General features: G+C 42.9%; 2 protein-coding genes across 2 annotated transcripts; one reads left to right on the top strand and one right to left on the bottom strand.

The window, feature by feature from the left end:
• Positions 1-2: 2 nt before the first annotated feature.
• Positions 3-6,763, top strand: LOC123368646 (SRA stem-loop interacting RNA binding protein). The gene is made up of 4 exons (XM_045013586.1): positions 3-159; positions 546-604; positions 3,645-3,752; positions 6,623-6,763. Exons 1-4 carry the CDS (start codon positions 84-86, stop codon positions 6,695-6,697), a joined length of 318 nt encoding a protein of 105 aa, XP_044869521.1. The 5' UTR covers positions 3-83; the 3' UTR covers positions 6,698-6,763.
• On the bottom strand, positions 6,694-25,230 carry SNW1 (SNW domain containing 1). The gene is made up of 14 exons (XM_045013583.1): positions 25,074-25,230; positions 23,400-23,553; positions 21,156-21,317; positions 16,772-16,867; positions 16,573-16,679; positions 15,662-15,766; positions 15,501-15,570; positions 13,757-13,822; positions 12,383-12,499; positions 11,555-11,696; positions 10,243-10,339; positions 8,817-8,934; positions 7,593-7,756; positions 6,694-7,511 (listed from the first exon to the last, which is right to left on the bottom strand). Exons 1-14 carry the CDS (start codon positions 25,208-25,210, stop codon positions 7,313-7,315), a joined length of 1,734 nt encoding a protein of 577 aa, XP_044869518.1. The 5' UTR covers positions 25,211-25,230; the 3' UTR covers positions 6,694-7,312.

Below are 25,230 nucleotides of genomic sequence, written 5' to 3'. Positions count from 1 at the left end.
GGAGCAAAAGCCGCGGACGGCTCGGATCTGATTGGCTGAGCGGGAAGAGGTCGGAGGTCAGAATTCGCTCCTCTCGTTTCAAGATGGCGGCGACGCGCGCCTCTTCCCGGCGAGTGTTCGAGCTCTTCGTGTCCCGGATCCACTGGACTCTGTCCACCAGTGAGTCCGGGTGGCAGGGCTGCCCCTCCCCCGTGCCGGGCCCGGGTCTCCAGTCACGGGGCGGTGTGACCAGCGGGCCCGATCCCCAGGGGAGCCCCCTGTCCGCCCCGCAAAGGGGAGCCGGAGCCGGTCCCCGCCCGGCAGGAGCTGTCTCCTGTCCGGGACTCCAGCGGGGCGGGCGGCTCCATAGCCCCCCCCGGCCATTGTCTGCTCCAGCAGAGGGGCCAACCTCGTGGGTGGAGCAGGGGGTGTATCGCGAGGCAGCCTGTGCTGACCTTGAGGGGGTGCGTGTGATGGAGGGATGGGCACGTCTCACAGCGTTAGGGCCTTAGGCACCGGCCCATTGTCGTTAGACTTCGTTGTGACTGTACGTTTTTCTCCCACAGAGGAACTCAGAAACTATTTTGCTCAGTTTGGGACTGTAAGAAAATGCATGTTGCCATTTGTGAGTATCTGCCTTTCTTTAGCTAATTCCCCCTTTATGTAAAGTAAATTAACGCTGCTATTCATCATATAATCAACAGGAGCTGGAAAGTGTCTATTAGTTCATATTGTCCAACTTTCCCCACTAATTTAGGGTTGTTCCCTATGAACAAATGCTTAATTAGTTTAGTCCCCAGTGAGACTTCCACTACTCCTCCAGAATTTTTTCCACGGCTTTGTAAATATCACTGTTAGGAAGCCTTTTCTTGTATTCTGATCTAATTTTCCTTAATTCTATCTCTTTACTATATTTCCTTGGGTCACCCTAAATAACTCATATACCTCTTGTGGTTCATGCTTTCAGATTCTTATAAGCAGTTATAGCTAATATTTGGAAAACACTTCAGAATGTTAGAAGTGGGAGTCTGGACTTTTGGTTACTATTACCAGTATGCCTGCTGATGTACTTAACCTTTTGGAGCCTTACTTTACCCATCTGCAAAGTGGGCATATATCACGTTGGTAGATGTGCAGGTGTACGAGCCCCTGATGGCGTGTCTGATGTGATTAGGTCCTATGATGGTGTCACTTGAATGGATATGTGGACAGAGCTGGCATCGGGCTTTGTTGCAAGGATAGGTTCCTGGGTTAGTGTTTATGTTGTATGGTGTGCAGTTGCTGGTGAGTATTTGCTTCAGGTTGGGAGGCTGTCTGTAAGCGAGGACTGGCCTGTCTCCCAAGATCTGTGAGAGTGAGGGATCATCTTTAAGGATAGGTTGTAGATCTTTGATGATGCGCTGGAGAGGTTTTAGTTGAGGGCTGTAGGTGATGGCTAGTGGTGTTCTGTTATTTTCTTTTTTAGGCCTGTCCTGTAGTAGGTGACTTCTGGGTACTCTTCTGGCTCTGTCAATCTCTTTTTTTACTTCAGCAGGTGGGTATTGTAGTTTTAAGAATGCTTGATAGAGATCTTGTAGGTGTTTCTCTGTCTGAGGGATTGGAGCAAATACGGTTGTATCTTAGAGCTTGGCTGTAGACAATGGATCGTGTGGTGTGTCTGGGATATATGCCAACGTGATATATGCCATCATGTGCCAGCATTGCCCCTCTGCCATGTACATTGGCCAAAACGGACAGTCTCTACGCAAAAGAATAAATGGACACAAATCTGACATCAGGAATCATAACATTCAAAAACCAGTGGGAGAACACTTCAACCTCTCTAACCACTCAGTGACAGACTTGAAGGTGGCAATTTTGCAACAAAAAACTTCAAAAACAGACTCCAAAGAGAAACAGCTGAACTCGAATTAATATGCAAATTAGATACAATTAACTCTGGCCTAAACAAAGACTGGGAATGGTTGGGTCATTACACTAATTGAATCTATTTCCCTATGTTAAGTTCTCCTCACACCTTCTATTGGCCATCTTAATTATCACTTCAAAAAGTTTTTTTTCCTCCTGCTGATAAGGGCTCATCTCAATTGATTAGACTTTTCCTGTTGTTATGCATACTTCCACCTTTTCATGTTCTCTGTATGTATAAATATCTCCTGTCTGTGTGTTCCATTCTATGCATCCGAAGAAGTGAGCTGTAGCTCACGAAAGCTCATGCTACAATAAATGTGTTAGTCTTTAAGGTGCCACAAGTACTCCTGTTCTTTTTGCGGATACAGACTAACACAGCTGCTACTCTGAAACCTGTCACTTTTCTCAGTTGTCTTATGTAAAAATATTCTGGTGAATAAATTCCTTTCTGAAGGTATAGCAGATGCATCTTTGCCTTTCATTTAATTCTCTGTGAGTTTAAAATATTTCAGTAAAGCTGTCGTAACTGGTAGGACACTGATTACCAGTCCAGTTTCTCAAAAATTAATATTTCAACAGGATAAAAGTATCGTGTCCCCTCACTAATAACCCCAATGTTAGTGAGCTACAGCTGGACAACAAAACAAACAACCCCCCTAAATTTCTTGTTGTGAACTGATTATTTTACTTAAGAGTAGGTTTAATAAGAATTGGAGACCACTTGGGAAGTGGGTGAAATTATTGGGCACTGCAGGGAATCATCTTATTTCCAAAAATAAAATTGATGTCTTTATCACCACTCTTTACAGGACACTACAGATGTCACACTGTGACAAGGCTAATGTCTAGACAGAAGATTCAGCATAAATTGGAAGTGGTGCTGGTGGTCATGATTGAAATTCAGTGGCAGAACTGTGTAGCTGACCCAGGCTTAACTAGCTGTAGCCCAGGCCTGAGGTACTTTGGCAGATTTGGCTATTGTAGCTGGCTTTGTTCTTCATGGATAGCAATGCATTTTTAAAGTGGCAAGTCCATTAAAAGGAATTTAGGAAGTCATAGACTTTTTTTTTCCTATGTGTCTTGCTTGTTTTACTATTGCAATCTGCTTTCCTAGTATTTTAGACTACTGCTATAATCCTGCTCCCTCACTTTCCAAGGCTCAGGCTTGTGATTTAGATCAACCTTTAAATGCTGCCACTTGTGGTAGACAATAGATAATGCCTTCAGTCTTGAACAAATAACCATCCTATGCTATCCAGCCTTTCAAACTAATGTTGAAAAGACAATGTTTTTGGCTGCTGGACTCAAGTTGTTGGAGGGGAGGGGAGCAGTATCCAGTTAATCAAGTTCACAAGGCAGTTGAGCACAAGTGTTCTGGAAAGGGTATGATGAGCTCCTGAAAAAGTATTTAATTTTCTCTAGTGAACTAAAGATCTTTACCATGAAAAACTTTGTAAGAGGGTGCTGTAACAATATAAATGTAGAAACAGCAAAGAGTCCTGTGGCACCTTATAGACTAACAGACGTTTTGCAGCATGAGCTTTCGTGGGTGAATACCCACTTCTTCAGATGCAAGAAGTGGGTATTCACCCACGAAAGCTCATGCTGCAAAACGTCTGTTAGTCTATAAGGTGCCACAGGACTCTTTGCTGCTTCTACAGAACCAGACTAACACAGCTACCCCTCTGATACTTAATATATATGTAGTACTTTCAGTTTATTGAGCTACATTTAATTTTGTATTTGGTGGCTAGGATAAAGAAACAGGATTTCACAAAGGCTTTTGCTGGGTTGGATTCTCTTCAGAAGAAGGCCTTCGCAATGCATTACAAAAGGAATCTCACATCCTAGACGGCATCAAGGTAACAGTTTGTTTTAAATGAACACTTTATTTTATAAAAGAAACTGAACTCTTACCTTCTTTTGCATAGCCCAAGGGTGCTGAGGTGTCTTCCGTGTGCCTCGCCCAACACAAGTTGGATGAACCATCTAAACACTACAATAGAAGTAATGTAAAATTGACAACTGTAACACTCCCCAACCTATAACTGAGAACTTTCTCTGAAGTTATCCCAAACCTCTTTTCCAGATAGTGTGACTAAGCAGATTCTGCAGTGTCTCTTGAAAGTCAAACTTCCCTCATGTTGGACTAAAAGGAAGAAAAATTCAAGAGTAGAGGGCTGTCCAAGACAGCCTTGAATGCAGCCCACAGCTATATAAACTTAGGGACAGTCTAGATTGGTGGTCCCCAAACTTTTGATGGTTTTTGCCCCCCCCTTACCCTGTCTGTGCCTGGCTGGGAGCCGGGCTGTGCCTCGGGGGTCAGGGGAAGAGAGAGAGATGTGGACAGGGATAAAGGGGCTGGGGATGCGGCCGGGAGCAGAGCTGAGCCACAGCTGGGCCTGTGGCCAGGTGTGGCTCTACTCCTGGCCCCATTCCCAGCCCTGGGTTGGGAACAGGGCCAGGCTGGGGTCAGTCATGGGGCCGGTAGCCCTGGCCCTGCCGAAGGTTCCTCAGTGTGCTCCTCAGTTTGGGGACCTTTGGTCTACATGCACGTATCACTTGAAGTCAAGTATTTGAGGTAGAATAGGAACCGAGAAATATATGCAAGACCTGAATTGTAAAGGGATTTAAATTAGAACCAACACTTTAAATTGCAGTGGAAATTACATGGGAGTCAGTGTAGTCTGTAGAGCAGCGGTCCCCAACCTTTTTGGCACCAGGGACCGGTTTCGTAGAAAAAAAAATTTCCGCGGACCTGTGGGATGGTTTTGGGACGATTCAAGCGCATTACATTTATTTTTGTACTTTTATTTCTATTATTATTGTAATATATAGTGAAATAATTATACAACTGACCATAATGCAGAATTAGTGGGAGCCCTGCCCCCTATCTGACCCCCACCCACTTCCTGCCCCCCCTACTGCCCGCCCCCCTCAGAATCCCCGACCCATCCTGCTCCTTGTCCCCTCACCATCCCCCAGAGACCCCCACCACCCTGGGACCCCACCCCTGTCCCCTGACTGCCCCATCCCCTATCTCCCCCCCCTGCTGAGTCCTGACAGACCCCCCCGGAACACCCACAATCCAACCCCCCCATTCCCTGCCCCCTGAACGCCCCCCCCAACCTCCACCCCCTCTCTGTGCCCTGACTGTCCCCAGGACTCCCTGCCCCTTAGCCAACCCCCCTGGCCCCAGCCTCTTACCCCTGGCTCCCTCCTCACCCAGAGCCTCAGCGCCTCGCTGAACAGCTGCAGCGTGCCTCCGGCGAGGCCTGAGCTCCGTCCCGCTCAGAGCCGTGTGGTGAGGGGGCGGGGCTGGGAGCTCCACACTGAGTGGAGGCAGCTGAGCTCAGCCCGGAGCTCGCAGCCCCGCCCCCTCACCACGCGGCTCTGATGGGGCGAGGCTCAGGGGCCCTGCTGGAGACACGCTGCTTGATGTGTTAGGGGTCGGGTCGTGGCCTGGTTCCTAACAGGCCGCGGACCGGTACTGGTCCGCGGCCTGGGGGTTGGGGACCCCTGCACAGGTGTCATTCATATAACCACAATTAAAAAGGTAGGTGTATTCTGCATTTCCAAAAGTTTGAGTGGCCTTAAAGGATGGAGATATATAGATATATACACCCCCCCACACACATACTGTAATTAAACACCTGCAGCTGGCCCATGCCAGCTGACTTTGGGCATGCAGGGCTTGGGCTACATAGCTGTGTAATGGCTGTGTAGATGCTTGGACTGGAGTTCAGGCTCTGGGATCCTTTCCCGTGGTAGGGTCCTAGAACCCAAGATCCAGTACAAATGTTTATACTGCAGTTAAACAGCTGTGTAGACAGAGCCCAAGCTGCAGGTGTTTAATTGCAGTGTAGACATAGCTGATGTAGTCTCCTGTAAAGCATATTGCACACATTCATACTGAAGGTCAAAGATCTGGATGACACTCCCCATCAATCAAGGCCTTTCCAGCCAAGTACAGAAGGGCTAAAAGGTGGTGGTTTGGGCCACTAAGGCTATCTGGAAATCCAGCACATGAGGATTCAGAAGAAGCCTTAGGTTTTGTGTCAAAGGGTAGACATACTCCCTCACCTGAATTTTTCATTTCTTGCTTGTGCAATTTAGTATATTGCCTCTTATGTCCACATTGACTGTATGGGCTCAATGCCCCAAAACTTGTGTGGGTAATGCTAGAGTCAGACAACTGAGTTGTCCAGGTTTGATGCATCAATTTTAGAGCAAAGTATCAGAAAAGTGAAAACCACGTGCTGTCTCCTTTAGTGGCCTCACTTGCAGGAATAACAAGACACTGGCTCCTGAAGTCAGCGATTGCCCCAAACTACTCCATCCTCTCAGGGGGACTCATTTCCTTACAGAACTAGGCCTTTTGTCAGTATTGTTTGGACCCTTTCCCTACTATGACCATTTTTCCGCCCTGTAGAAGACTATGCATAGGCAGTTTATCCCATTTAATCCTAGACAGTTACTTTCCATTAGTTTTAGGTGTAGTTCTGGGGAAGCTATTAAGATTTTTCTCCCACAGGGCAGCACTATTTCTAACTTTCTTGTTGGGAACCTAGTATCTATACTTATGGCTCCTGAAACTGCAAGTTTAGCAGAGCAAAATACCTTCTGAGAGCATCTGTCCCAGAGTGAGATCAGTGGGGATGGAGAATATTAAGTCAGCTGTCTCTTGTTGAAGTTTCAATTGTGGTTTAAATAGCTGTTTTCACTATTTCAGTTTCAGGTTCAACAGCAGAAACGCAGAAGTTTTCGAAGCCAGTATACAAATGAAGGAGAAACTGACATGAGTTAGCAGCAGCAGGAGACTTTATTTCACCAACATGTAAAGAAAGTCTAAAATAAACATTACTGAGGGGAAGTGTGAGAGTATTTGACTTTAAAACAGAATCCAGCTGTTTCCCCCTGCTGCGGCTGTATAGTTTATATTTGAGCTGGGAGGGGAACAGTGAATCATAAGAACTCTAGCCTACAAGCTCCCCCAAATTCCATTTATTACAGCATAAGCAGGGGGTTAGCTATATACACAAGGAGAACTATCGTATTAAGTAAAAGCTTTGCTAGTTTAAAAAAAAACAAAACTAAAGCTCCAGGCAAGAGTATCTTACCCTGAGATGCTGGGACAGAGCTCTTGTGAGTGCTGATAGGGCACAGGGGAGTAGCATAGCTAAAGCCCTGCATAAAGATAATATGCCCCTGAATGGTTCAAAACAATCTTCCCCCTCCCCTGTTCTTCATGGGTGGTTGTCCTAGTTAGAACTTAAAAGAATCATTATGCACATCTGTCTACACTGCACAGAACTGCTAAACTGCTTCATGTGTAACCATCCACTGCTGATAGATTAAAAATATCATGAGCATGAAGTCCCAGTTTATAGTCCATTCTTGGTACTCAATTAGGACAGTTTATTCACTCCTTCCTCCTCTTCTTGCCCTCATGTTCATGTTCTTTAGGGCGGCTACTATCAGAGGGCCTCTTAGAACCCCCATGCTGTTTGGCTTCCTCCAAGAACTTGTCCAGACCGAAAGGATCTTCCTCAAATTGAACAGGTCCCTCTCTGCCCCTCTGTCTACGGTCTGAGCCAGAAAATTCCTTATCTGGAACAAACCTGCAGCAGAAGAGAGATGATGTTTAGTCCAGATTGTTTTAAATAACACAAGAAGAGGCTGAGTTTCTCCTGTTTTCTTACCTGTTAGTCTTTATTCGAGCCTCTAAGTCATCTCCATACATGTCTTTGTCCACATTTTTACTAGGTCTGTAGATGTTCTGGGCCATGTCTTTACCGCTTCTCCAAGGCTGGTCGTAGACATTGTAAATTTCATCCTCTCCTCCAGCAAATCCACTGTCCATACCCTAAAAAAAGAGAAGAGAATGGATCATGTGTGAGGTACTAATCAGAGTAGGATACAAGAGTTTTCAAAAGCTCAGTGAGGTAACATTAAGCTGATGAATTACAGGGAAGTACAATATATAATGTCTACTGATCATGAATTCTCGGTGCTACAAACATCTGCTGTGTAAAGGACATTTCTGTCCTCACAGCAAGCAACAGGAAAGAGCACCTGCATTTTAATATACAGGTATTATTTCAACCTGCCCTACAGAGAAGCTGTTTAACGCAACAGTTTTAGACTAGGACTAAAGCAACTGAAAATACTTTTATTACAGCATTAAAAGTAACAAGCCATCTTTAAAAAAAAATACCCAGGAGTTCTAGAATTGAAGTAAAGAAGAAAAGCCTGCTTTTTCAGCTTTTTGCATATGTTACACTTTCCCTACAGAGTCAATTTTCCTTCCTGGGGGTCTTCAAGAAGTGAGAACAAATAAGAAAAATGACTGTAAAGTCACTGGGCAGGAGGACAAAAGGGGCACATGCAGTTCTTTCAATTAACTAGACTTCCCTGATAGTGTTGATTTCAAAGTACAGTTGGGACCTGGTTAAATAAAACTTACTGCAAGTGATAATTGTTTGAGAAGCATTTTCAATATGAGCAGTAAAACATGGAGTTGCAATCTGCCACTTTCAAGCTACTATTAACCTCCTGTTCTGAATCCATGTCTTTACCATATGCCTCCTTGTCTCAGTAGCCCATTTCTTTATGCATTTTGCAAAAAGTGTTTCAAATGAAGTTCCTTCATTCCCCTGACAGAGGGTCATCATCCATCTAAGTTTAGAGAGTATCCAGTCACTTTAGTATCTCCGCACTAAATGAAAGGGAATCAGAACAGCTAGCTGAAGTGGCTCCTGCTCTGTCTTGCAACTTGTCTGTCTGCCTTCAAAGCTTTCCTCTGCACATCCAGTAGAAAGGGGTCACTAATTCTCTGCACTGGACTGTCCCTACAAAGGGATGAGTTGGCCCGACATTCACCTTTTAGAAATAAACACAAGTGTGAAAGGGCCTCATTTCTTTACCTTGCTCTGGTTGAAAAGCCTCTGGTCATACTGGACCTCATTGGATGTCCGAGGGTTGGGAACACCCAGGGCAATAACTTCGCTGATATCTCTGTTCTCATTTCTCTGCAGCTTTGACCTGAGTTAAAAATGTAACAAAATTAACACTGTTCATTTGGAAGATAATCAAAGTTATTAAAGTTAAGATTAAAAATCATGACCTGCCGCTGGACCAATGACTAAGACAGTTTCTGTCAGAAGCTGGATTTTGACCCTGAAACTTCCATTTTAAGGCTGAAGGTTAACGTGGTCTCTTGGCACAGGAGACATTTTGGGGAAGGCCTTTGAGTTTGCTTTTCTACTGTTTAACATCACATCAAACTGGTTTAGGTTTAGAAACCTCTATATTTGCTTTCAATAAGATCCCATACGGAAGACAATCTTAGGAGGTTGGGTGGTTAATTTCAGAGCTGATCCCACAAAAATTTCAAAAGTGCAAGCTCTGAAGTCTTTGGGAACTTAAAAGTTGGTCTGGGCAAAAACACAGGCTTCGTTTGAACCATTTTGCTTGAATTAAATAAGTTTAATGAACTGGAACCACATACCAGGGGTGAAATCCTGGCCCTACTGAAGTCAACAGCAGGTTTCCAATTGATCTTGGGTCAGAATTTCATCTCAACTGAGACTTTATGTGGTTTCTAGGCTCTGTATCACTAAAACTTTGGTTCACAACTAAATTCCTCAGCATGCTTGCAGGATTTAAAAATGCCTTCAGCCAAATGGTTCTGGTTCAGGGTATATACAGAAGTTTGAGAGCTCTTTGAGTTAAATAGCTTCTGATCAAGAAAACTAGCTTCCAGGAGCTAAGTACCATACTAACTGCTACAAATATTTCACTAATTACAGGTATGTCTACACTACAACTAAAAGCCCACAGCTGGTCCATCCCAGCTGACTCAGGCTCCCATGGCTGCATGACTGTAGATTTCTGGGTTCAGGCTACAGCCTGAGCACTCAGACCCTCCCACATCTCAGGGTCCTAGAGCCTGGGCTCCAGCTCAAGACTAGACCTCTACACTGCAATTAAATAGCCCCTAAGCCCAAATCAGCTGGTACGAGCCAAATGCGGGTTTTTAGTGTTAGTTCCTTAAGATCAACGTGTACATCCTGTAAACTCAGTTTCCATGAAGTTAAATGCTTTGCAGACATCCTGTGGAACTTAAGTTGTGTGATCTAAACATTTACTTACACACACTACTGGCAATGCTGATAAAGCTTTTAAAATCCTGTAACAGAAAGTGAGGGAGGAATACCAGTGAAGCCCTCTCATCAATACAGGTCACTCAAACTTGGCCCATGGGTAGAAACTTCTTTACTGTTATTTCCATTGCCCAGGAAGGGAGTTGCATGAATACAGCACTTAGATAAACTGCTCTTCCTGACTCACCTTTTGTCAGGGGCTGCTCTGGAAAGATTCCTGTCATGCTGTCTCTCTTTGCGACGGTCATGTCTGATTTCATCCCTCTCTCTAGCTTCTCCATCCTCTGTACAAACACGTTTAAGATTGTTGATTATAGACAGCTACTTGTTATTTGATAGAGTTAAACTGCAGTAACTGAAGCCAGTGTTGATTTACAGAAGATGAAGGGCTCTATCACTTTTTAAATCAGATGTTTAACAAAGTGAAAAAGCAGAATCAAAACATCCCTTTCTAATGACATTGAGAGCATTTCTCTAACACCTGGCTTAACAAGACAGATGGAGGAGGCAGTCTGTCTGAACCACATTTTCTTGGCTTTCAGGGGTTTAAGTTAAATCTTCAAGGGATACTTCTCTCTCTAAAATGCCTGGGGATTAACACTTGGCAACTCCCATGGAAGTAAAAGGGTGTCATAGGTCCCCATGTACTACAGAAGAGTTATACTTCAAAGCGTTATTAAAATTAGGTTTTACTAGCCGAAGAACGAGCCCTGGCATGCACTTCCAGCTTAGGAAAGAACATCCAACAACTGAGTGGATTTATCACCAGACAGTATGTTTGCTCTTTGTAACTGGTACCTGGATCTTTGACATAATATTTCAAACCAGAGCATACAGCTGTTCCAGTACTTGGGATTCACAGTTTAGTAACTAACAGGTCTAGTGTTCAGTGTGAACTAAAGCCTGCAGAGTTTTGTTTAAAATAAGCCCAGTTACAGGGATGCAAAAAAAATTCCTGCCTGACACCCTAAGACTTAAAAAAAGCTCATTTATGTTTTGTAAAGTCAGATTTGTTCTTGGCCTGTGACTGTCTTATTGTACGTTGGCATAAAATATGTAATTCAGTTACAGTCCCGTGAAAAGAATCAGAATGGAAATATCAGCATGCTCTAGACAACAGAAGTGAATTAGTTTGTTTCCCCAAATCTCTCGCTGCCCCAGCCCCTCCTTTAAGTCAAGGGTTCCCTCTACAAATCCATAAAAGCTGCTCCTTCTTGTGGTCAGAGTGCATCTCTAGTTTACTGAAGAACCTCCTCTGCAGCATTCCCTGACACAGGAGCTTGGGGTTCAAAATCAAACTGCACTCCCACTAACTAGCTGAGTTGACACCAGGTCACTCAAGACACAAGAAGCATTTGCTGTGCTTAGCAATTGCAGTCTAGGTTTAGTTAACACAGGCTCTCATATTCTTCCAACTAGTTTAAAGGGTTCAAACTAACATGAAAGCAACTTTAATATCCTGACAAGATTTCTTGCGGGGAAGGAGAGGAGGGATGTACCTTTCTCAGCATGGGTTTTGATTCCAGCTCTCCTCTCTCGGGCTTTCTGGGCCATTTCTCTGAGCTTTTCCTCATGCTTTTCCTTTTCTTTCTGTGCCATCTTTCTCTCCACCTGGGCACGCATCTCCACAGCCTCACGAGCCTGAATGAGATTAAGAACACTTGTTAATACGCTGGTAGGGCAAGGGATGCAAGGAGAGCAACAGCTATGAAGCTGCGCACTAAACAGGCTTTGTTTTCAATAGAAATCAGATCGTAAACATGAAACAAAACCAGGTAGCCATACAGCCTAGCAGCTAAGACTAAGGGCATGTCTACACTTAGCTCTGGAGCAATCGATCCAGCAGGGGTTGATTTATCATCTACTGAAGACGCGATTAACTCAACCACCAAGCGCTCTTCTGTTGACTCCAGTACTCCACCGGAGTGAGAAGCGTACGCGGAGTTGACAGGGGAATGTTAGCAGTCAACCTATCGCAGTGAAGACACGGTGGTGAGTAGCTCTAAGAGCGTAAACTTCAGCTACGCTATTTTCGTAGCTGAAGTTGCGTAACTTAGACTGACTTAGCTCCCCCCCGCCACCACTACCCCCCAAAGTGTAGACCAGGGGTAAGAAAAGAGTCACAAGCTCCCTGGAGACCAGTCCATGCTGAGCTGTTGATTCAAATATTTTGATGATACCACTTATATGTCTCATGTCAGCCCAAGAGGAAGATGGAGTAGAAAGCTATAATGTCACTCAGTTGATTTTTTCCAAGGAAATAAAAATACACAGAAGAAAATAATTAAACCAACCACAACAACACTGAGATTAAACAACAGCCTGACCTTTCTGTCAGCAATGTAGAGAGCCTCAGCCAGCTTGGCAAAGTTTTCATTAATATGAACAGTCTGCAGTCCTCTGCCATCTGCAGCCAGACGCTTGTCTAATGGAATAGTGTAACCCTAGAGTGAAAACAGACAGACACTTCATCACGAGAAAGAAATGTGGAATACTGAACAAGGAAATCAAAATCTTTACCCGTCGTTAATATGCTTCAGTGGACTAGCTTTTCACGTATTTGCATAATTATGTTGGAGAATACAAGCCTCGTCTCCAGTCTCCTTTTTTTCCACAAGGATCATCTGTTTTTTTCAACTAGCATCTTTATTGGGATGCGAGTGATCACCTGCAATTGATACATCTCAGCTCTTGACTTTGTGTTAAAAACTAGGGACCCACTGTTTCTGGTGGTAGCCAGTTTTAAAATCTGTGTTTAAAAGCGGATTTCTCTGAATTGTTTTTAATACATGTAAAACATTAGTCACTTCAGGACTCTCTGTCCCCAGGAGACAAGGCTCCCAGTGAGGCTGGGAGATAGTTAGGGTCTGCCTCCACCTCAAAAATGCAAGTCTATGAATATTGCAGGTATTTTGGGAGATATTTAAGACAGGTTTCTATAATGTTTTTGCTTAGCTAGGGTTTATGCAGTTTTAACCTAAAACTCAAGCCTCTAATCACTGTCAAGCACAGTTAAACAGTTGCATTTCGGTAGGAAAAAGTACCACAGCCTGTTGCTTTTCCTGCCTCCTTCATTTGGAATTTCTGCACAGCAGCAACTTTGAGAGAATGGTCAGAACAGTCACTGAAATTTTATTATTAATATCGCCTGCAAACACTGATCTACTGACAAAAGCAGTGGGACCCCCTATAGTTCTTGCTGAATGGCACAACACATATGTCCCCGGCCAGGGAATAATTTAGTTAAATTGGAAATGGAAAATGCACTAGTTTTAGAAGGCATAATTGAGAACTATCTAGAGAGTCTGAGTGAGTGTAAAGAAATGCACTCTGTCCTCTGATGCCACTTTCCCCTTTTATCAGTTTAATTGACTTTCACAGAGAACCCAGAGGTTTTGGTTTCAAGCTCCACATACTGCAATATTATGGGGATTTTATTAAATACCATTCCTTCTCTCAACACATATAATCTCTTCCATGAAGAGATATATTCCCCATCAGCTCTGTGCTCCTGTCATCTTGACACTCCTAATAAATAGGAGATAGAAAAAACAAGCTCTGCAACTATTCTCCATTCTGAAAGCAGACAGTTTACTGAGCTCTAGAGGTTTAAAGCCAGTATTATTCAGGCTGCAGATCATTCACAGAAGTCTTCCAGCAGGATGCAATATTAAAGGCTGAGTTTATGACAACTTAATTACCTTTGCATTTTTCCAGTTTGAAATGCATGGAGGAATTTTCCACTCTTGTTGCTCTTTCACGGTCATCTGAATTGAGAGAAAGGACAAGGGAGAGGGGTTGGGGGGAAGAAGAGAAAAGACTTTTTTTAGATTTATACCAGTAAGGAAAATTCTACACTTCCTCTCTCTCAAAAAGACAGCTAGGGAAGTATTGGGACAAGTCAGAAAGCAAGGTTCTTTGTAAACCAATAGCAAGATGCCAGGTCACAGTTCAATGATGAGCTGTAGCCAACATCCTAGAATCCATGACGGGACAAGAGGGTCCCTTGGGGAGGAGCAGAGAAGTCACTGAGCCCTACAAAAGATGCCAACCATCAACACAACACCCCAAGTTGTATCCTACACTCTTCCTCTCTGGACTGGCTATCCAAAGGAAGGGTGGTAAAAGACAACACCAGCTGAGCCAACCATGCAGTACAACTAAGAGAGAAGAGACCAACCCTCCTCCTCACATGTGAATGTGCTTAAATTACATTGCATCATCAAAGACACCGGTTAATATCAGTTTAGATCCAAACTAAGATAATTGTGAGCTAAAGGTTTTAGGAAGGTGTGAAAATTCTTCTCTAAAGCAATTTGAGGATGCTCAAATTACTCTAATGCTCACTAGTTTGTGTGTGCATGTATGCGTGTCTCTCTATGAATTACTAACTGTTCTCCAAAGTAGACACTAAACCTCTAAGGGAGTTATTGAAACAGTAGAAGATCTCTGGGTTAAACCAATAGTGTTCCAAAGTTCCTATAAGTCTAGGATTTTATAAATCATTCTGTGTCTGTGCCAGACTGCCAGAAAGATGCAGGCATTGTGTTAAAGTGGGGAGGGGAATGTATCAAACAAACCAAGCTTAACAAAAATTTTCAAACAGTGAAGGTTAATGGGAGAAAAAGCCAAAAGGGTGCTATGGGAAATTATTTTAAGAGCTATATTTCCCTAGAACCAAGGCAGGCAATAGCCTTTGCCTCTTAGACACTGAGCTAAACTGTTCAAGTCAAAAGGAATGTCTCCCCTTAAAGTTTTACAGGAAGGTTAAGAAGCTTGTTTTCCTTAACTTGCTCATAATTAAATTACTAACTGTAGTAACTGACTAGCCAGATAAATTGAACCATTGACTAGTACCCTCAATTTGACCACTGTATTATACCTTTATAAAAACTATAAGTTAGCTGGTGACATATTTCACTTGAACTTGTTTGTTTGTAACTGCTTGCTTAATCTTTTTATTAAAAGTATAAGAGATACATTGAACTGGTTTATTTCTCAAAACCTCAGCACAGACTAAGTAACCTGCATATGAAAAAGGTAAAATTGGTAATCAGTCCTGAGTCCATATTATATTTTAATTACTTAAAATAATGCCCTGTTAGTCCTACATACTGCAAGAAATACAGGAGGCTGAGCAGTACTGATATGCTAAGTCTAAAGCCTCACCAACCCTCCAAGCTGAGAAGAGTCACAGCAATGTGAGCCTTTGTAAAACAAGTGGGGAATTTAAATCAACCTTTGTGAAGGTATATAGGAAAATATACCTTCAACACTGCCCAGGCACAGAATTTTACATTTCACACTAAATTAATCACCTAGCAACACACCATAAGGCAGAGGAAAGGAGAAAAAGCACCACAGGTACCAGCTAGATCTCAATAGAGTGGGGTTTAAGAACACACGCTAGAAGCCAGACCAGAAAATAGGAGCTACATTCAATACCTTTCTGCTAGGGGAGTGCATTACAGGAGCAGGAGGAGAAGGTGGCCCACGAGGAATTTTCTTGTTAATCCTGAAGGATAAAGCATAGTGTGATCAATAGGCAGTAAGAAAATGTGCTTATCAAAATCCTCTACTTGCTATGAAAAATTCCAGGTACTCACTTGAATCTTGGAGGTTCCATGGGGTCCTTCTGCATCTCCACCATTCGAATAACCCTCTGTTTTGCTCCAGAGTTGAAGGCCACACCCTGCTGAGATGGTGTGTATCTGAAGAAAGCAGTTGAGATACATTCAGTTCTCTATACACTGCCAGCCTCATCCTTCCTCATTTAACTGCTCTGCATTTCAGTTTTGTTCACACCATTTTTTAAAAATGCTCTTCAACATCAGAATGCACAGATGTAACTAGACATTCATTCAGCATTTGAACTGCCCCTTTTCAGGCTATAGTGTCCTGTTTCTGCAACAGGACAGAGTATAATATTTAAATTACAAACTAGAAGGACGAGAATAGTCTTATCTAGTCAGATGCCATAGTACATGCTCATAGACACTGTTGGACTACGCACTGGCTATGGCCCAGAAAAGCCCTTAATATACTTGCAGAAGTACGCTTTGAAGTGACCCAAACTCTGGTTTGGAAGTTTCTTGTGGCCACAGCTGAGATTCCTTCTAACTAAAGACTAATCTTGTAGTTCAGAATTGCTTTAGAGTTGGTCACACGATGTACAGGGAGAGCCTGCTTATAAAGACCTCATTTTGAGTGGAAACGCACACATCATGGTCAGTTTCCCCAGCACACTGTGCCCTCTGTAATGGGACTAATAATCACATTCCATTAAAAACCAATAACCTTTTAAAATGGTTTAACTTCTGTTGTGAAGACAATCAACATGCTTCAAACTAACTCCTCATTAATAATGAAGTCTACATTTCTTGAATTAAGTTTCACACTGCAGCCTCCTGCAAAGGAGTAAGCTTCAAAAGAGAGGACCCTCCTCCCAAAAATCAAGGCACGCTTTTACTAACCCAATTCTACACAAAAGCATTATATACTTTAACTCAGTCCATACCGGATGTACTGAGCAGGAGCTAGTTTGTCAGCTGCTCGGACTGGCATGGCTGCCGCAACTTTCTGGGAGACAGATTTCTCCAGGGCTGCTCTCGTCTTTTCAGTTAGCTGTAATTAGGAATATAATGTTGAGTGCCATAACAAAGATGCAAAAAATAAAATGTAGCTTTAATAGCTATATGCATCAATGCATACAGTACCTCTTTCACTGCTTCTTCATCAGGTCTTTGCAGGTCAGGGTCATCCACATTCATAACTTCTTTAGGTACCAGATCTGTATATTTGCTGTAAATTACCTGAAACACATTATAATTGATCAGTGCTGTGGAACAGGAATACATGGAAATGCACCATTCCACAAGGAGATATTTCAGAAGATAGATTATCCTTTTGATAATATTAAGCATTTATATAGCAATCATTCAGCTTCCAGGTGCACCACAGAAATCAGGATTTCTCAAAAAACGTCTGTGAAATAGGGAAGTAGTATCACCCCCTTTTTACAAATGGAAAAACTTGGAGGCAAAGAAGTGACCTGCCCCAAGTGACATAGCAAACTGCCACTAGAGCTGGGATTAGAATTAATGAATTCCTGGCTCCCAGTCCCTGACCCAGTCCCTCTCCTTTTTTGGGATCCCCTAGCAAAGCTAGAAAACCCAGATTTATATATCAGTTTTCAAGAACTAGGGAAACTTAATTCAAATGGCTATCCTGCTTTTATACCTTACATCATCATCTTCCCTACCTCCTTGAAATTGCTAAATATTTGAGAGATCTCATGTTTTTCCTAGCATGAATAATTCAGTCCTCCAACACACAATTATTAAATCTTAATCCCCAATAATAATAATATAGGGAAGGAGTGTTATTGAAAGGTTCATATAAGGAAAAAAAATTGCACCTAGAATTAGGATTTTACATCTGTCTCAATAAGTAACATCAGAAAATCCTGGCTCAAAGGGTTAAAATCTCTCAATAGCTTTTCTTGCAAGTAGAAAGGTGGAATAAACTGCTCCTAGTAGTGTATGCCTAACTATAAAACTGACCTCTAGCCTCAGTGCCAAATTAGCACACAAGAGCCATTTACTGCTTCTTATCCACATACTCCAAAATTAATAATCCCTTAAATGAGCATCACTATTCCAGCATCTCACAAAGCCAAGTGAAGGACATCTGAAGAACAGTATTCCTCTATGGTAATTAACTATAAAACTCAAGAGCCTCACTGCACGAAGGACCAAGCAATCGAAGGAGCTCAGAATATTCTCAGAGCCAAAAGAAGGCTAAAGGAGTTATCTCAAAATTACAATATACCTCTGTCAGGTGATTGGGGCACAAATGAGCTTTGTGAACTAAATCCACAACTCATTACCCACTAAACAGACATTCTACTTGTGTGCAAAGTGACAATAAAGTGGATGCAATGTGGAGATTAGTCTGACATTAGTGGCGATAACCAATATCTTATAAATGTTAATTGGACCACTGTTTTGATGATGAGGACGAAGGAAAGTCAGGTAAGAGATTCATCGCTATTGGACTTTAGCATTTCATTTTGAAATTATTCCAATGTGGAGTGATCAGAAATCAATTTATTGGTCCCTCTGAAAGATTCCTTTTGCAGGTTGGGGCAGTCCTAACAGACAAAGACTAAATGTCTGTGTGCTTTGGTGCTATCAGAAGAGATTGCTTTCTGACATTCCTATATCTGAAGGCACTTCACCTAGCAGTAGAATCTAATCATACATGCTTAGAATTCTATAAGAACAGGCTTATATGGAGAACTTTCTTGCCTGAAACTTGTCACATTGTAACTGTTTAAATATTTTTTCAGCAATATGTTTGATTCTGTATATTCAAAGTGGCTCTAAACAGAGCTATATCAACTACATATGTAAAGCAAGCATCATTTGCAGGCCTGAAATGCAGCCATCTACAGGAATGGAATGTGGTAACCCCGAACACTACAAAACAGATTTTTCCATTTTGGTCTATGGCAAAAGTGACTAACTTCAAAATTCTCCCCTGCACTTCAACTGGAGAAGGCACCATCTATTTATCCAAACTGGAATTCAGGTCACTCCACAAAGACCCAGGATTAACCCCACTTCTCAAGGAAAGCTCTATCAAAAGAGATGGCTACTACTCTGATATGAGTAATGAACCATTTCACAAATTATTAGGTCTATTCTATTCATGTTTTCATACCATAGCCATCAGTGTGTTCTGATTAAGGAAATTTTCACCCCTCAAAGTTTGAGTCACCGTCGCATTCATTGGGCACTTGATACTTTTAGAAAGCTACACCCCTTCCTCATCTACCTTGGGGTTTTGAACAGCACTCATCCCTGTAAAAAGTAAGTGCTCCTCCTCGTGCTTAAATTTTCATGGGGCTATCCATCAGTCCAGGAAGAATCTTGAGTTCCTGAACAATTATACATACCAACATCTCAATGATTTTAAAATTAAAAAGCCCTCTGTGTTCAGCTCTTTTTTTTCAGATTTCTTTTAGGTTACTCTGGAGAGAGATGGATAATAGTTACTGTGGCAAGGAAATGATCTAGTCAAACCTCACTAATTCTCCTGTCCCCACACCTGTTTAAGGAAAATGAAAGCTTTGATGTAGTCTATGATCCAATCCACCCTCTCTGAAATATGAGCTCCTCATAGTGGGCTTGGGAGTTTGCATAATGGTCTTCTAAATGTCAATTAAGACACCACAATAACCAATTTAACCATTTCCTTTTAGGAATCACTACTACAGATATAGGAGCCAAATCTGTTCCCATTGAAGTCAATGGGAGTTTTGTCACTGACTTCAGTGGGGGCAGGTCCGGGCCCAGAGCGTCTGACAGTACAGCAATTTTAAGTCAGCAACATTGCCCACCCCATATTGCAATGCAATGGAAGTTGCAATAACAAAATAATACTCCAATGCAAAAAAGAGTTAAAACATGAAGACTATCCACACAAAAAAAAGTAGTAAATGTTACTGTGACACTGGCAGACCAGGTGCCAACTCATGCCAAGGCCCCAGGCCTCACTGAACATTTACAAATGCATAGCTGGAAACCACTCTTGGTTACTTGTGTGTTAGCATTAGCAAAATAAATATTAGATGGTAAGTTGTGTTTAGTGTTTTATAAAATGCCTGTAGCATGCTGCATGTATTGTTCTCATGCAACTGTACCCCTTGTTATAAAGTGATAACAAGCATTTGCATTGTAAACCTCTATGTAACTCAACAAACCAGGAAAGAGGAAGAGACTTGTGCAATACATTTGTTTTGTGTGTTGATGGTCGTTAACAAGAAGATGTTAAATCCTGTTAATTAAAGGCAAATGAGCCATTGTATAATATCAAGGATCAAAGACTCTGTTAAGTGCATTCCTCCTCCTCTTCACCCCTCCCCCCACGAGGAAGGGACTTCTATGGGAACTCTGACTATCAGCTTGATTTCTGAGGGAAGAAGATATAAAAATGCCTCACAAGGAAAAATAATCATCTCTTTGCTGTTTGAACTCTCACAGGGCCAGAGACTCCAAAATGAAGCAAGAGATCCACCAGGGTTATCCCTGGGTTTGCCCTGAAAGATATTTTGAATTAAAAGATCACTACAACTCTGTCACTCTTAGGATTTATATTGCAACTCATTTGTGTTATATGCTTGCTTGCTTTAACCTGTAAATAACCCTTACTCTCCCCCCCCCAAGTTAATAAATCTTTAGTTTATTACAGAATTGGCTACAGGCATTGTCACTGGTAAGAGATATACAGTACAAATTGACTTGGGGTAAGTGACTGGTCTCAACCTGAATATTTTTTTTATTCTGGTGTAAGTGATCATTTATCACTAAGTCCAGCTTGCCTCGGTGGCAAGATAGACTGGAGAGCCTAAGGGGACAGTCTGTGACTTACAGAAAGACTGTATAGTGATACAGGAGTTCACATCTGATACTGGGTTGGTGAAATCTAATTACAGAACATTCCACCAGTTTGGGGTGTCTGTCCTATTTTTGCCCTAAGGTAGGTACTCATGGTCATGAGTCACTCCAGATAGCATGACAGTTACAATAAAAGCACATAGGGTCCACTTTTCTGGAAGCTGTGCTTGTGCTATTTTACTGCCTGCATTTCATAGCCAGAAAGAGACCCCTGATTTGGTCCTGAATTACAGAAGTCTGATTGAAGGCTGACTCTGACAAGCCGACCCTCGTGCCTTGCTTTCTGTAGAATGCCCCATGATGGTCAAACTCCAGTATAATACTCACCAACAACAAACAACTTTTGAGTAGGCACTTTCACCCCCATTACCTAACCTCTGTAAGATCACAAAGTTATTATCTCAGTTACAAAATAGAAAGACTCAAGTAGGTCTGGGTCACCATATCCTGCCAATCGTGCCACTCATATCTGAGTGATCTTACCTCACCTCCTAAACTTTTAACAAAACACATCAATGCTTAAAAGTGACCATCTAGATTTCCAGTGTCAAAATGGTGACAGTTTGTTAGAACAAACATGTTTAACCCAATTTGTTTAAGGCTTCCAGACACATGTACGCCTATTGTAAGAATGTATTACCTTGTCCTTTGACTGTCCCTGTCGAGCTATAGCGTCGTATTTTATCTTTCCTTCTGCATCCACTTGAACGGCCAAAGCATTGGACATTTTCTTCTTTCGGCCCATATCCAATGGGTATTGGGCCACATGGATTTCTGGGAAAGCACCTCCATCTCCAAAATCCTGCACAGAAAGGAAACAGAAGTGAGCAATAGATGAAACATGTGGCATGAAACCAAGCATGAGATTTGCCAGTATTTTTCAGCAAGGAATGGGAGCAGGGAGTGCTTTGGTTCCAGCACAATGGCCTTGTTCCCAGAGTGCAACAACCAGACTATACAACAGTGTATTCTTTCAGTGGGCAGCAGAATTCAGAATTCTTAAAATAGAAGAGAGATGCATTCGTTTTCCTTCGGGCAATGTCCAGAATTATTTGTTGCACCATACAAGGGCTCCTATCCCTGACTGGACTATGTCAGACACTACCACAATACAAATAATAATCACAGAATTAGATTCAGACATGAATCAAGGAGTTTGAACTTTAAGTATTTTACTATTACAATAAAGCAACTGCAAACTACTAATGTTACAAGAGTGACAGGTTTCTGCTGCTAAGCTATATTTGGTATGTCACTTTTCACAGCAAAATTAGCAGTGGACATTTTTTAGCAGCTTATTTGTTGCTTTAACAATGAAACACTCTTTTCACAAAACCTGTAGCTCACGCATTCAAAATGGTAGGTATGCTAGACTCCAACACATTGGCACTTGGGTAGGAATTCCAAGCCCCCATGCTTCAAGAGTTCTTACCTGCCCTTTCACTCAGTATTTAATGAGCTGAAGGAGACAGGCCTCTCAAACCAGACCATTCTGAATCCATAAAAGTTGAGATACATCTAGGATTAGTGATCCATACACGCTAAGAACAATCTGAGCTGAGTTACCAAGGCTCTTTCATTCAAGTGTCACATTCCAAGACCCCAGTTACAGAATTAAATAGTCTTCATACCCTAACCAGACCAAAAGATAGTCATTGGTCAGTAAACCCAAATGAGATTCCTTTTCATAGTACTTTTGCTATGTTAGAGACTGATTTTTAAACTTCGTTTTTATTCTCTGGGCCAAGATCATGCTTGGAACAGTTTACTGCTCTTAAAGACATTTGAACTGATCTATCAACTGGACAGATACTTGTAACAGTCCTTCCCACATACTTATCAGCTCATGTACTGCTCGTGTTTGGAAGTGAGGCTGGATGCTATTTGAAAGCCATGACACCCAATTTTAAAAAGATATCTTTAGCAGCTCTATTAATTTTGCTAATTAAAATGCAGTAAGGAAAAGAATTAATGAAAATGTGGAAATTTTAAGATCCGATCTCTCATCAGACATTGAAACTAAAAAAGAATATTGTATATTAGTGGAAAGCCGCAACTGCTATATGAGATATCCTTTTCTAGTCCTGGTGGTTTGCAAAGTATTAATACTTCAGTAGAGTCACTGGTCCCTTGTCCCAGAAGTGTTGTTGTTGTTAACACTGGTTTAGGACTAACCACACCAAGTCTCAGACCTCATGTCAAATGTAATTTTAAATCACTGCAAGGAATTTCTGGGTCAAAATACAAAGTGTCTTGGTGCAATTTCTCAAATTTCACTCCCAATTTGTCAGCATTTGCAGTTGAAAGGAGATTAACCAAGTTCAGGGTCAAGACTAAGAACACACACATCATTATCTCTGGTTGTTTTTGGCAATTATATATTTAACACTGATGTCTGACAAATGCCAATGCTTTCTACAACCACAGGAGAGTAAGATAATCTGTTACTAATTAAAACACTGTAACCATGAGTTTGTTCTCTGATGCAACTCTTTTTAGCTGTCCAACTGTAATCATGCATGGAAAACTTTAATCTGAACTGTGTATTTAACAAATCAGGAAAATGAAAATAGGCATGTGTTCAGAAGGCCATGATCTCAAGGGCTGCTTGCTTTCATTTTATATTCTCCTCCACAGGGAAGGTAATGTACAATATAGCTAGAAAGTTCCTATGGTAAGTAGTAATACTGTAAAACAAAACCAAACCCAGAATATTTCCACCTGGACTGGTGGACATAACCAGTTAATTTCTCATATGGTGGGGCGCTACACAATTTTCTGTGCTATATCTAAATGCTTAGATTTAATCTATCCTTTTTAAAATAAAAAAAAAACATCAATAATAAAGGAGAGCTATCACCAGAGCGTGAATTCAAATATTTACCTCTAGCATTCGTGGTATCCATCCTTTCCGATAACCATATGGGGGAGGTTCCCTGCGTGATGACACCAGTGCAGTCTGTCTTGACCTCTGAGATCTTGCCCTTTCTTCTAACTCTAGCTGGTCCTGAGACAGCTGAGTTGGGGCTGGCAAAAAACTGCACAAACAAAAACAAAAGGATGTTAACTTTGACAGCCTCACCCACTCAACACAATTGAGATCAAATGCAATATTTGAGTCTGTTGTTAGAGTATTTCAAGGGAATGTTAATCTTTGCCACTGATCTGTGTTGGATCAGAAATAATATCTAAGATTTAACAGTTGAGTGCAGGACTTTTCAACTGGGCCACAGCTGCTACTGAATTGAAATGTTGAAGGTGGCACTCTTTCTCAACCTCTCTAGACTTAACATAATTAATTAACACATATTGCCAACCCATTTGAACCAAAGCACACCAGGAGCCATGTCTGCCTTTTCTTTAGCAACAGAGCAAAAGAACATAACAGATCTTTCCATGTAAGTATGTTTTCTACCATTCTGTCAAAGTGAATAAGAAAATATCCTCCAATTCTTAATGACTCTCTCATGTAAATGGCCTCAGACACAATGATATACCTCATTCTCAGTAAGATTTGGACAAAGTACCCAAGCTATACAAGATGTTCCTTTCTCCGGGGTAGTGCACACTTTCTCCAGAGCACCTCTTGTTCCCATTGGCCAAGAACAAAGGACTCAGCTAAAATTCCAAACATTTAGCTTCCCACATTTAGCTTCCTGCACCCCCATCTGAGTACCAGGCTGCCCCTCTTTACACGTCCTTAAGGAAACGTTTGCTTGCAAAACGTTTGTCAGAGTAAACACAAAAAGAGATAGACCTTAAGCTAGACAGAGCAATGACACTGATCTTTCAACTTCTCTCAGTAGACTGCCCTAGGACCTAGATGGAGCTGTGCACGCCATGGGATCTATCATCCCAGCCCACGGGTGTCTGCCCATATCCAGAGCGTTATGTGCAACCCCCGTGCACAGGGATGTCCTGGACAACGCTGCATCAGACCCCAGGCTCCCTATGCCCCGGTCTCCACGCAGGAGTGATTGCGTAGCCCCTCGGAGAAGGCATCACACCCTAGGGATCCCCACATGGGGGGTGAGGAGGGGAAATTAACCCTTTCAGCTCCAGAGAGCTCGCTGCACATTCTGGAAGAAGGCTCCCGTCTCTAACTCCCTCTCCAGCCCCCCTGTTCGGGGTCCCCCTGGTACAGGCCCGAAGGCTGGCCGCAGACCTCCGGACCCGGGGTGCACACTGCCTCCCGCAGTGCCGCCCTGGGAGCTGGCAGCTCCCACGCTTCCCCAGACCCAGTGCTCAGCCGCCGCCCGAACCGGGACGCAGGCCGGTGGGAGGTGTCCGGTCCCCGCGCCCCGACCCGCCCCGTCTCTCCGGCCCTGTCCCCCTGGCGGCGGGGCCCGCGGCTGGGCGTTCGGGAAAGGCCCCGGCTCGGGGCGGCCTACGCGCCGCCCGCGCGGTTTGTCCCTGGGTGGGGGCAGGAGCCACCTCGCACCCGGAACGGGGCCCGCCAGGACCCGGCCCCGGCCCCTGCGGGGTGTAAGTGTACGCGGGCTGGACCGTGAGCAGGACGGAGGGAACCCGACCCCAAGCGGAGACCTGCCCCACCAACCTGGTGAGCGCCATCTTCCTCTTCTCGCTCGGATCGGGCCTCGGGGGCCCTGGCCAGTGGCCGCAGGGAGGGAGGGAGATCGCAAGTGCGCAAGCGCAGACAGCAAAAGCATCTGGGAGTTGTAGTCTCTCTCTCATATCTTTTCTCAGCGGGAAGG

Source organism: Mauremys mutica, chromosome 4, assembly GCF_020497125.1.
Source record: "Mauremys mutica isolate MM-2020 ecotype Southern chromosome 4, ASM2049712v1, whole genome shotgun sequence".
Classification (NCBI taxonomy): domain Eukaryota; kingdom Metazoa; phylum Chordata; order Testudines; family Geoemydidae; genus Mauremys; species Mauremys mutica.
Note: the sequence above shows the minus strand (reverse complement) of the source record. Positions and strands in the feature narration are given on the sequence as shown.

Bases quoted from the DNA above. Each gene is read 5' to 3' on its own strand.
- LOC123368646 (XM_045013586.1), top strand. From the start codon at position 84: ATGGCGGCGACGCGCGCCTCTTCCCGGCGAGTGTTCGAGCTCTTCGTG. The intron at 160-545 runs GTGAGTCCGGGT...TTTCTCCCACAG, and splicing joins CCACTGGACTCTGTCCACCA to AGGAACTCAGAAACTATTTT. The intron at 605-3,644 runs GTGAGTATCTGC...TTTGGTGGCTAG, and splicing joins GAAAATGCATGTTGCCATTT to GATAAAGAAACAGGATTTCA.
- SNW1 (XM_045013583.1), bottom strand. From the start codon at position 25,210: ATGAGAGAGAGACTACAACTCCCAGATGCTTTTGCTGTCTGCGCTTGC. The intron at 11,697-12,382 runs GTCAGGCTGTTG...AATCTCATTCAG, and splicing joins TCTACATTGCTGACAGAAAG to GCTCGTGAGGCTGTGGAGAT. The intron at 7,757-8,816 runs GTAAAGAAATGA...CTCTTTTTTTAG, and splicing joins GGCTTTTCAACCAGAGCAAG to GGTATGGACAGTGGATTTGC.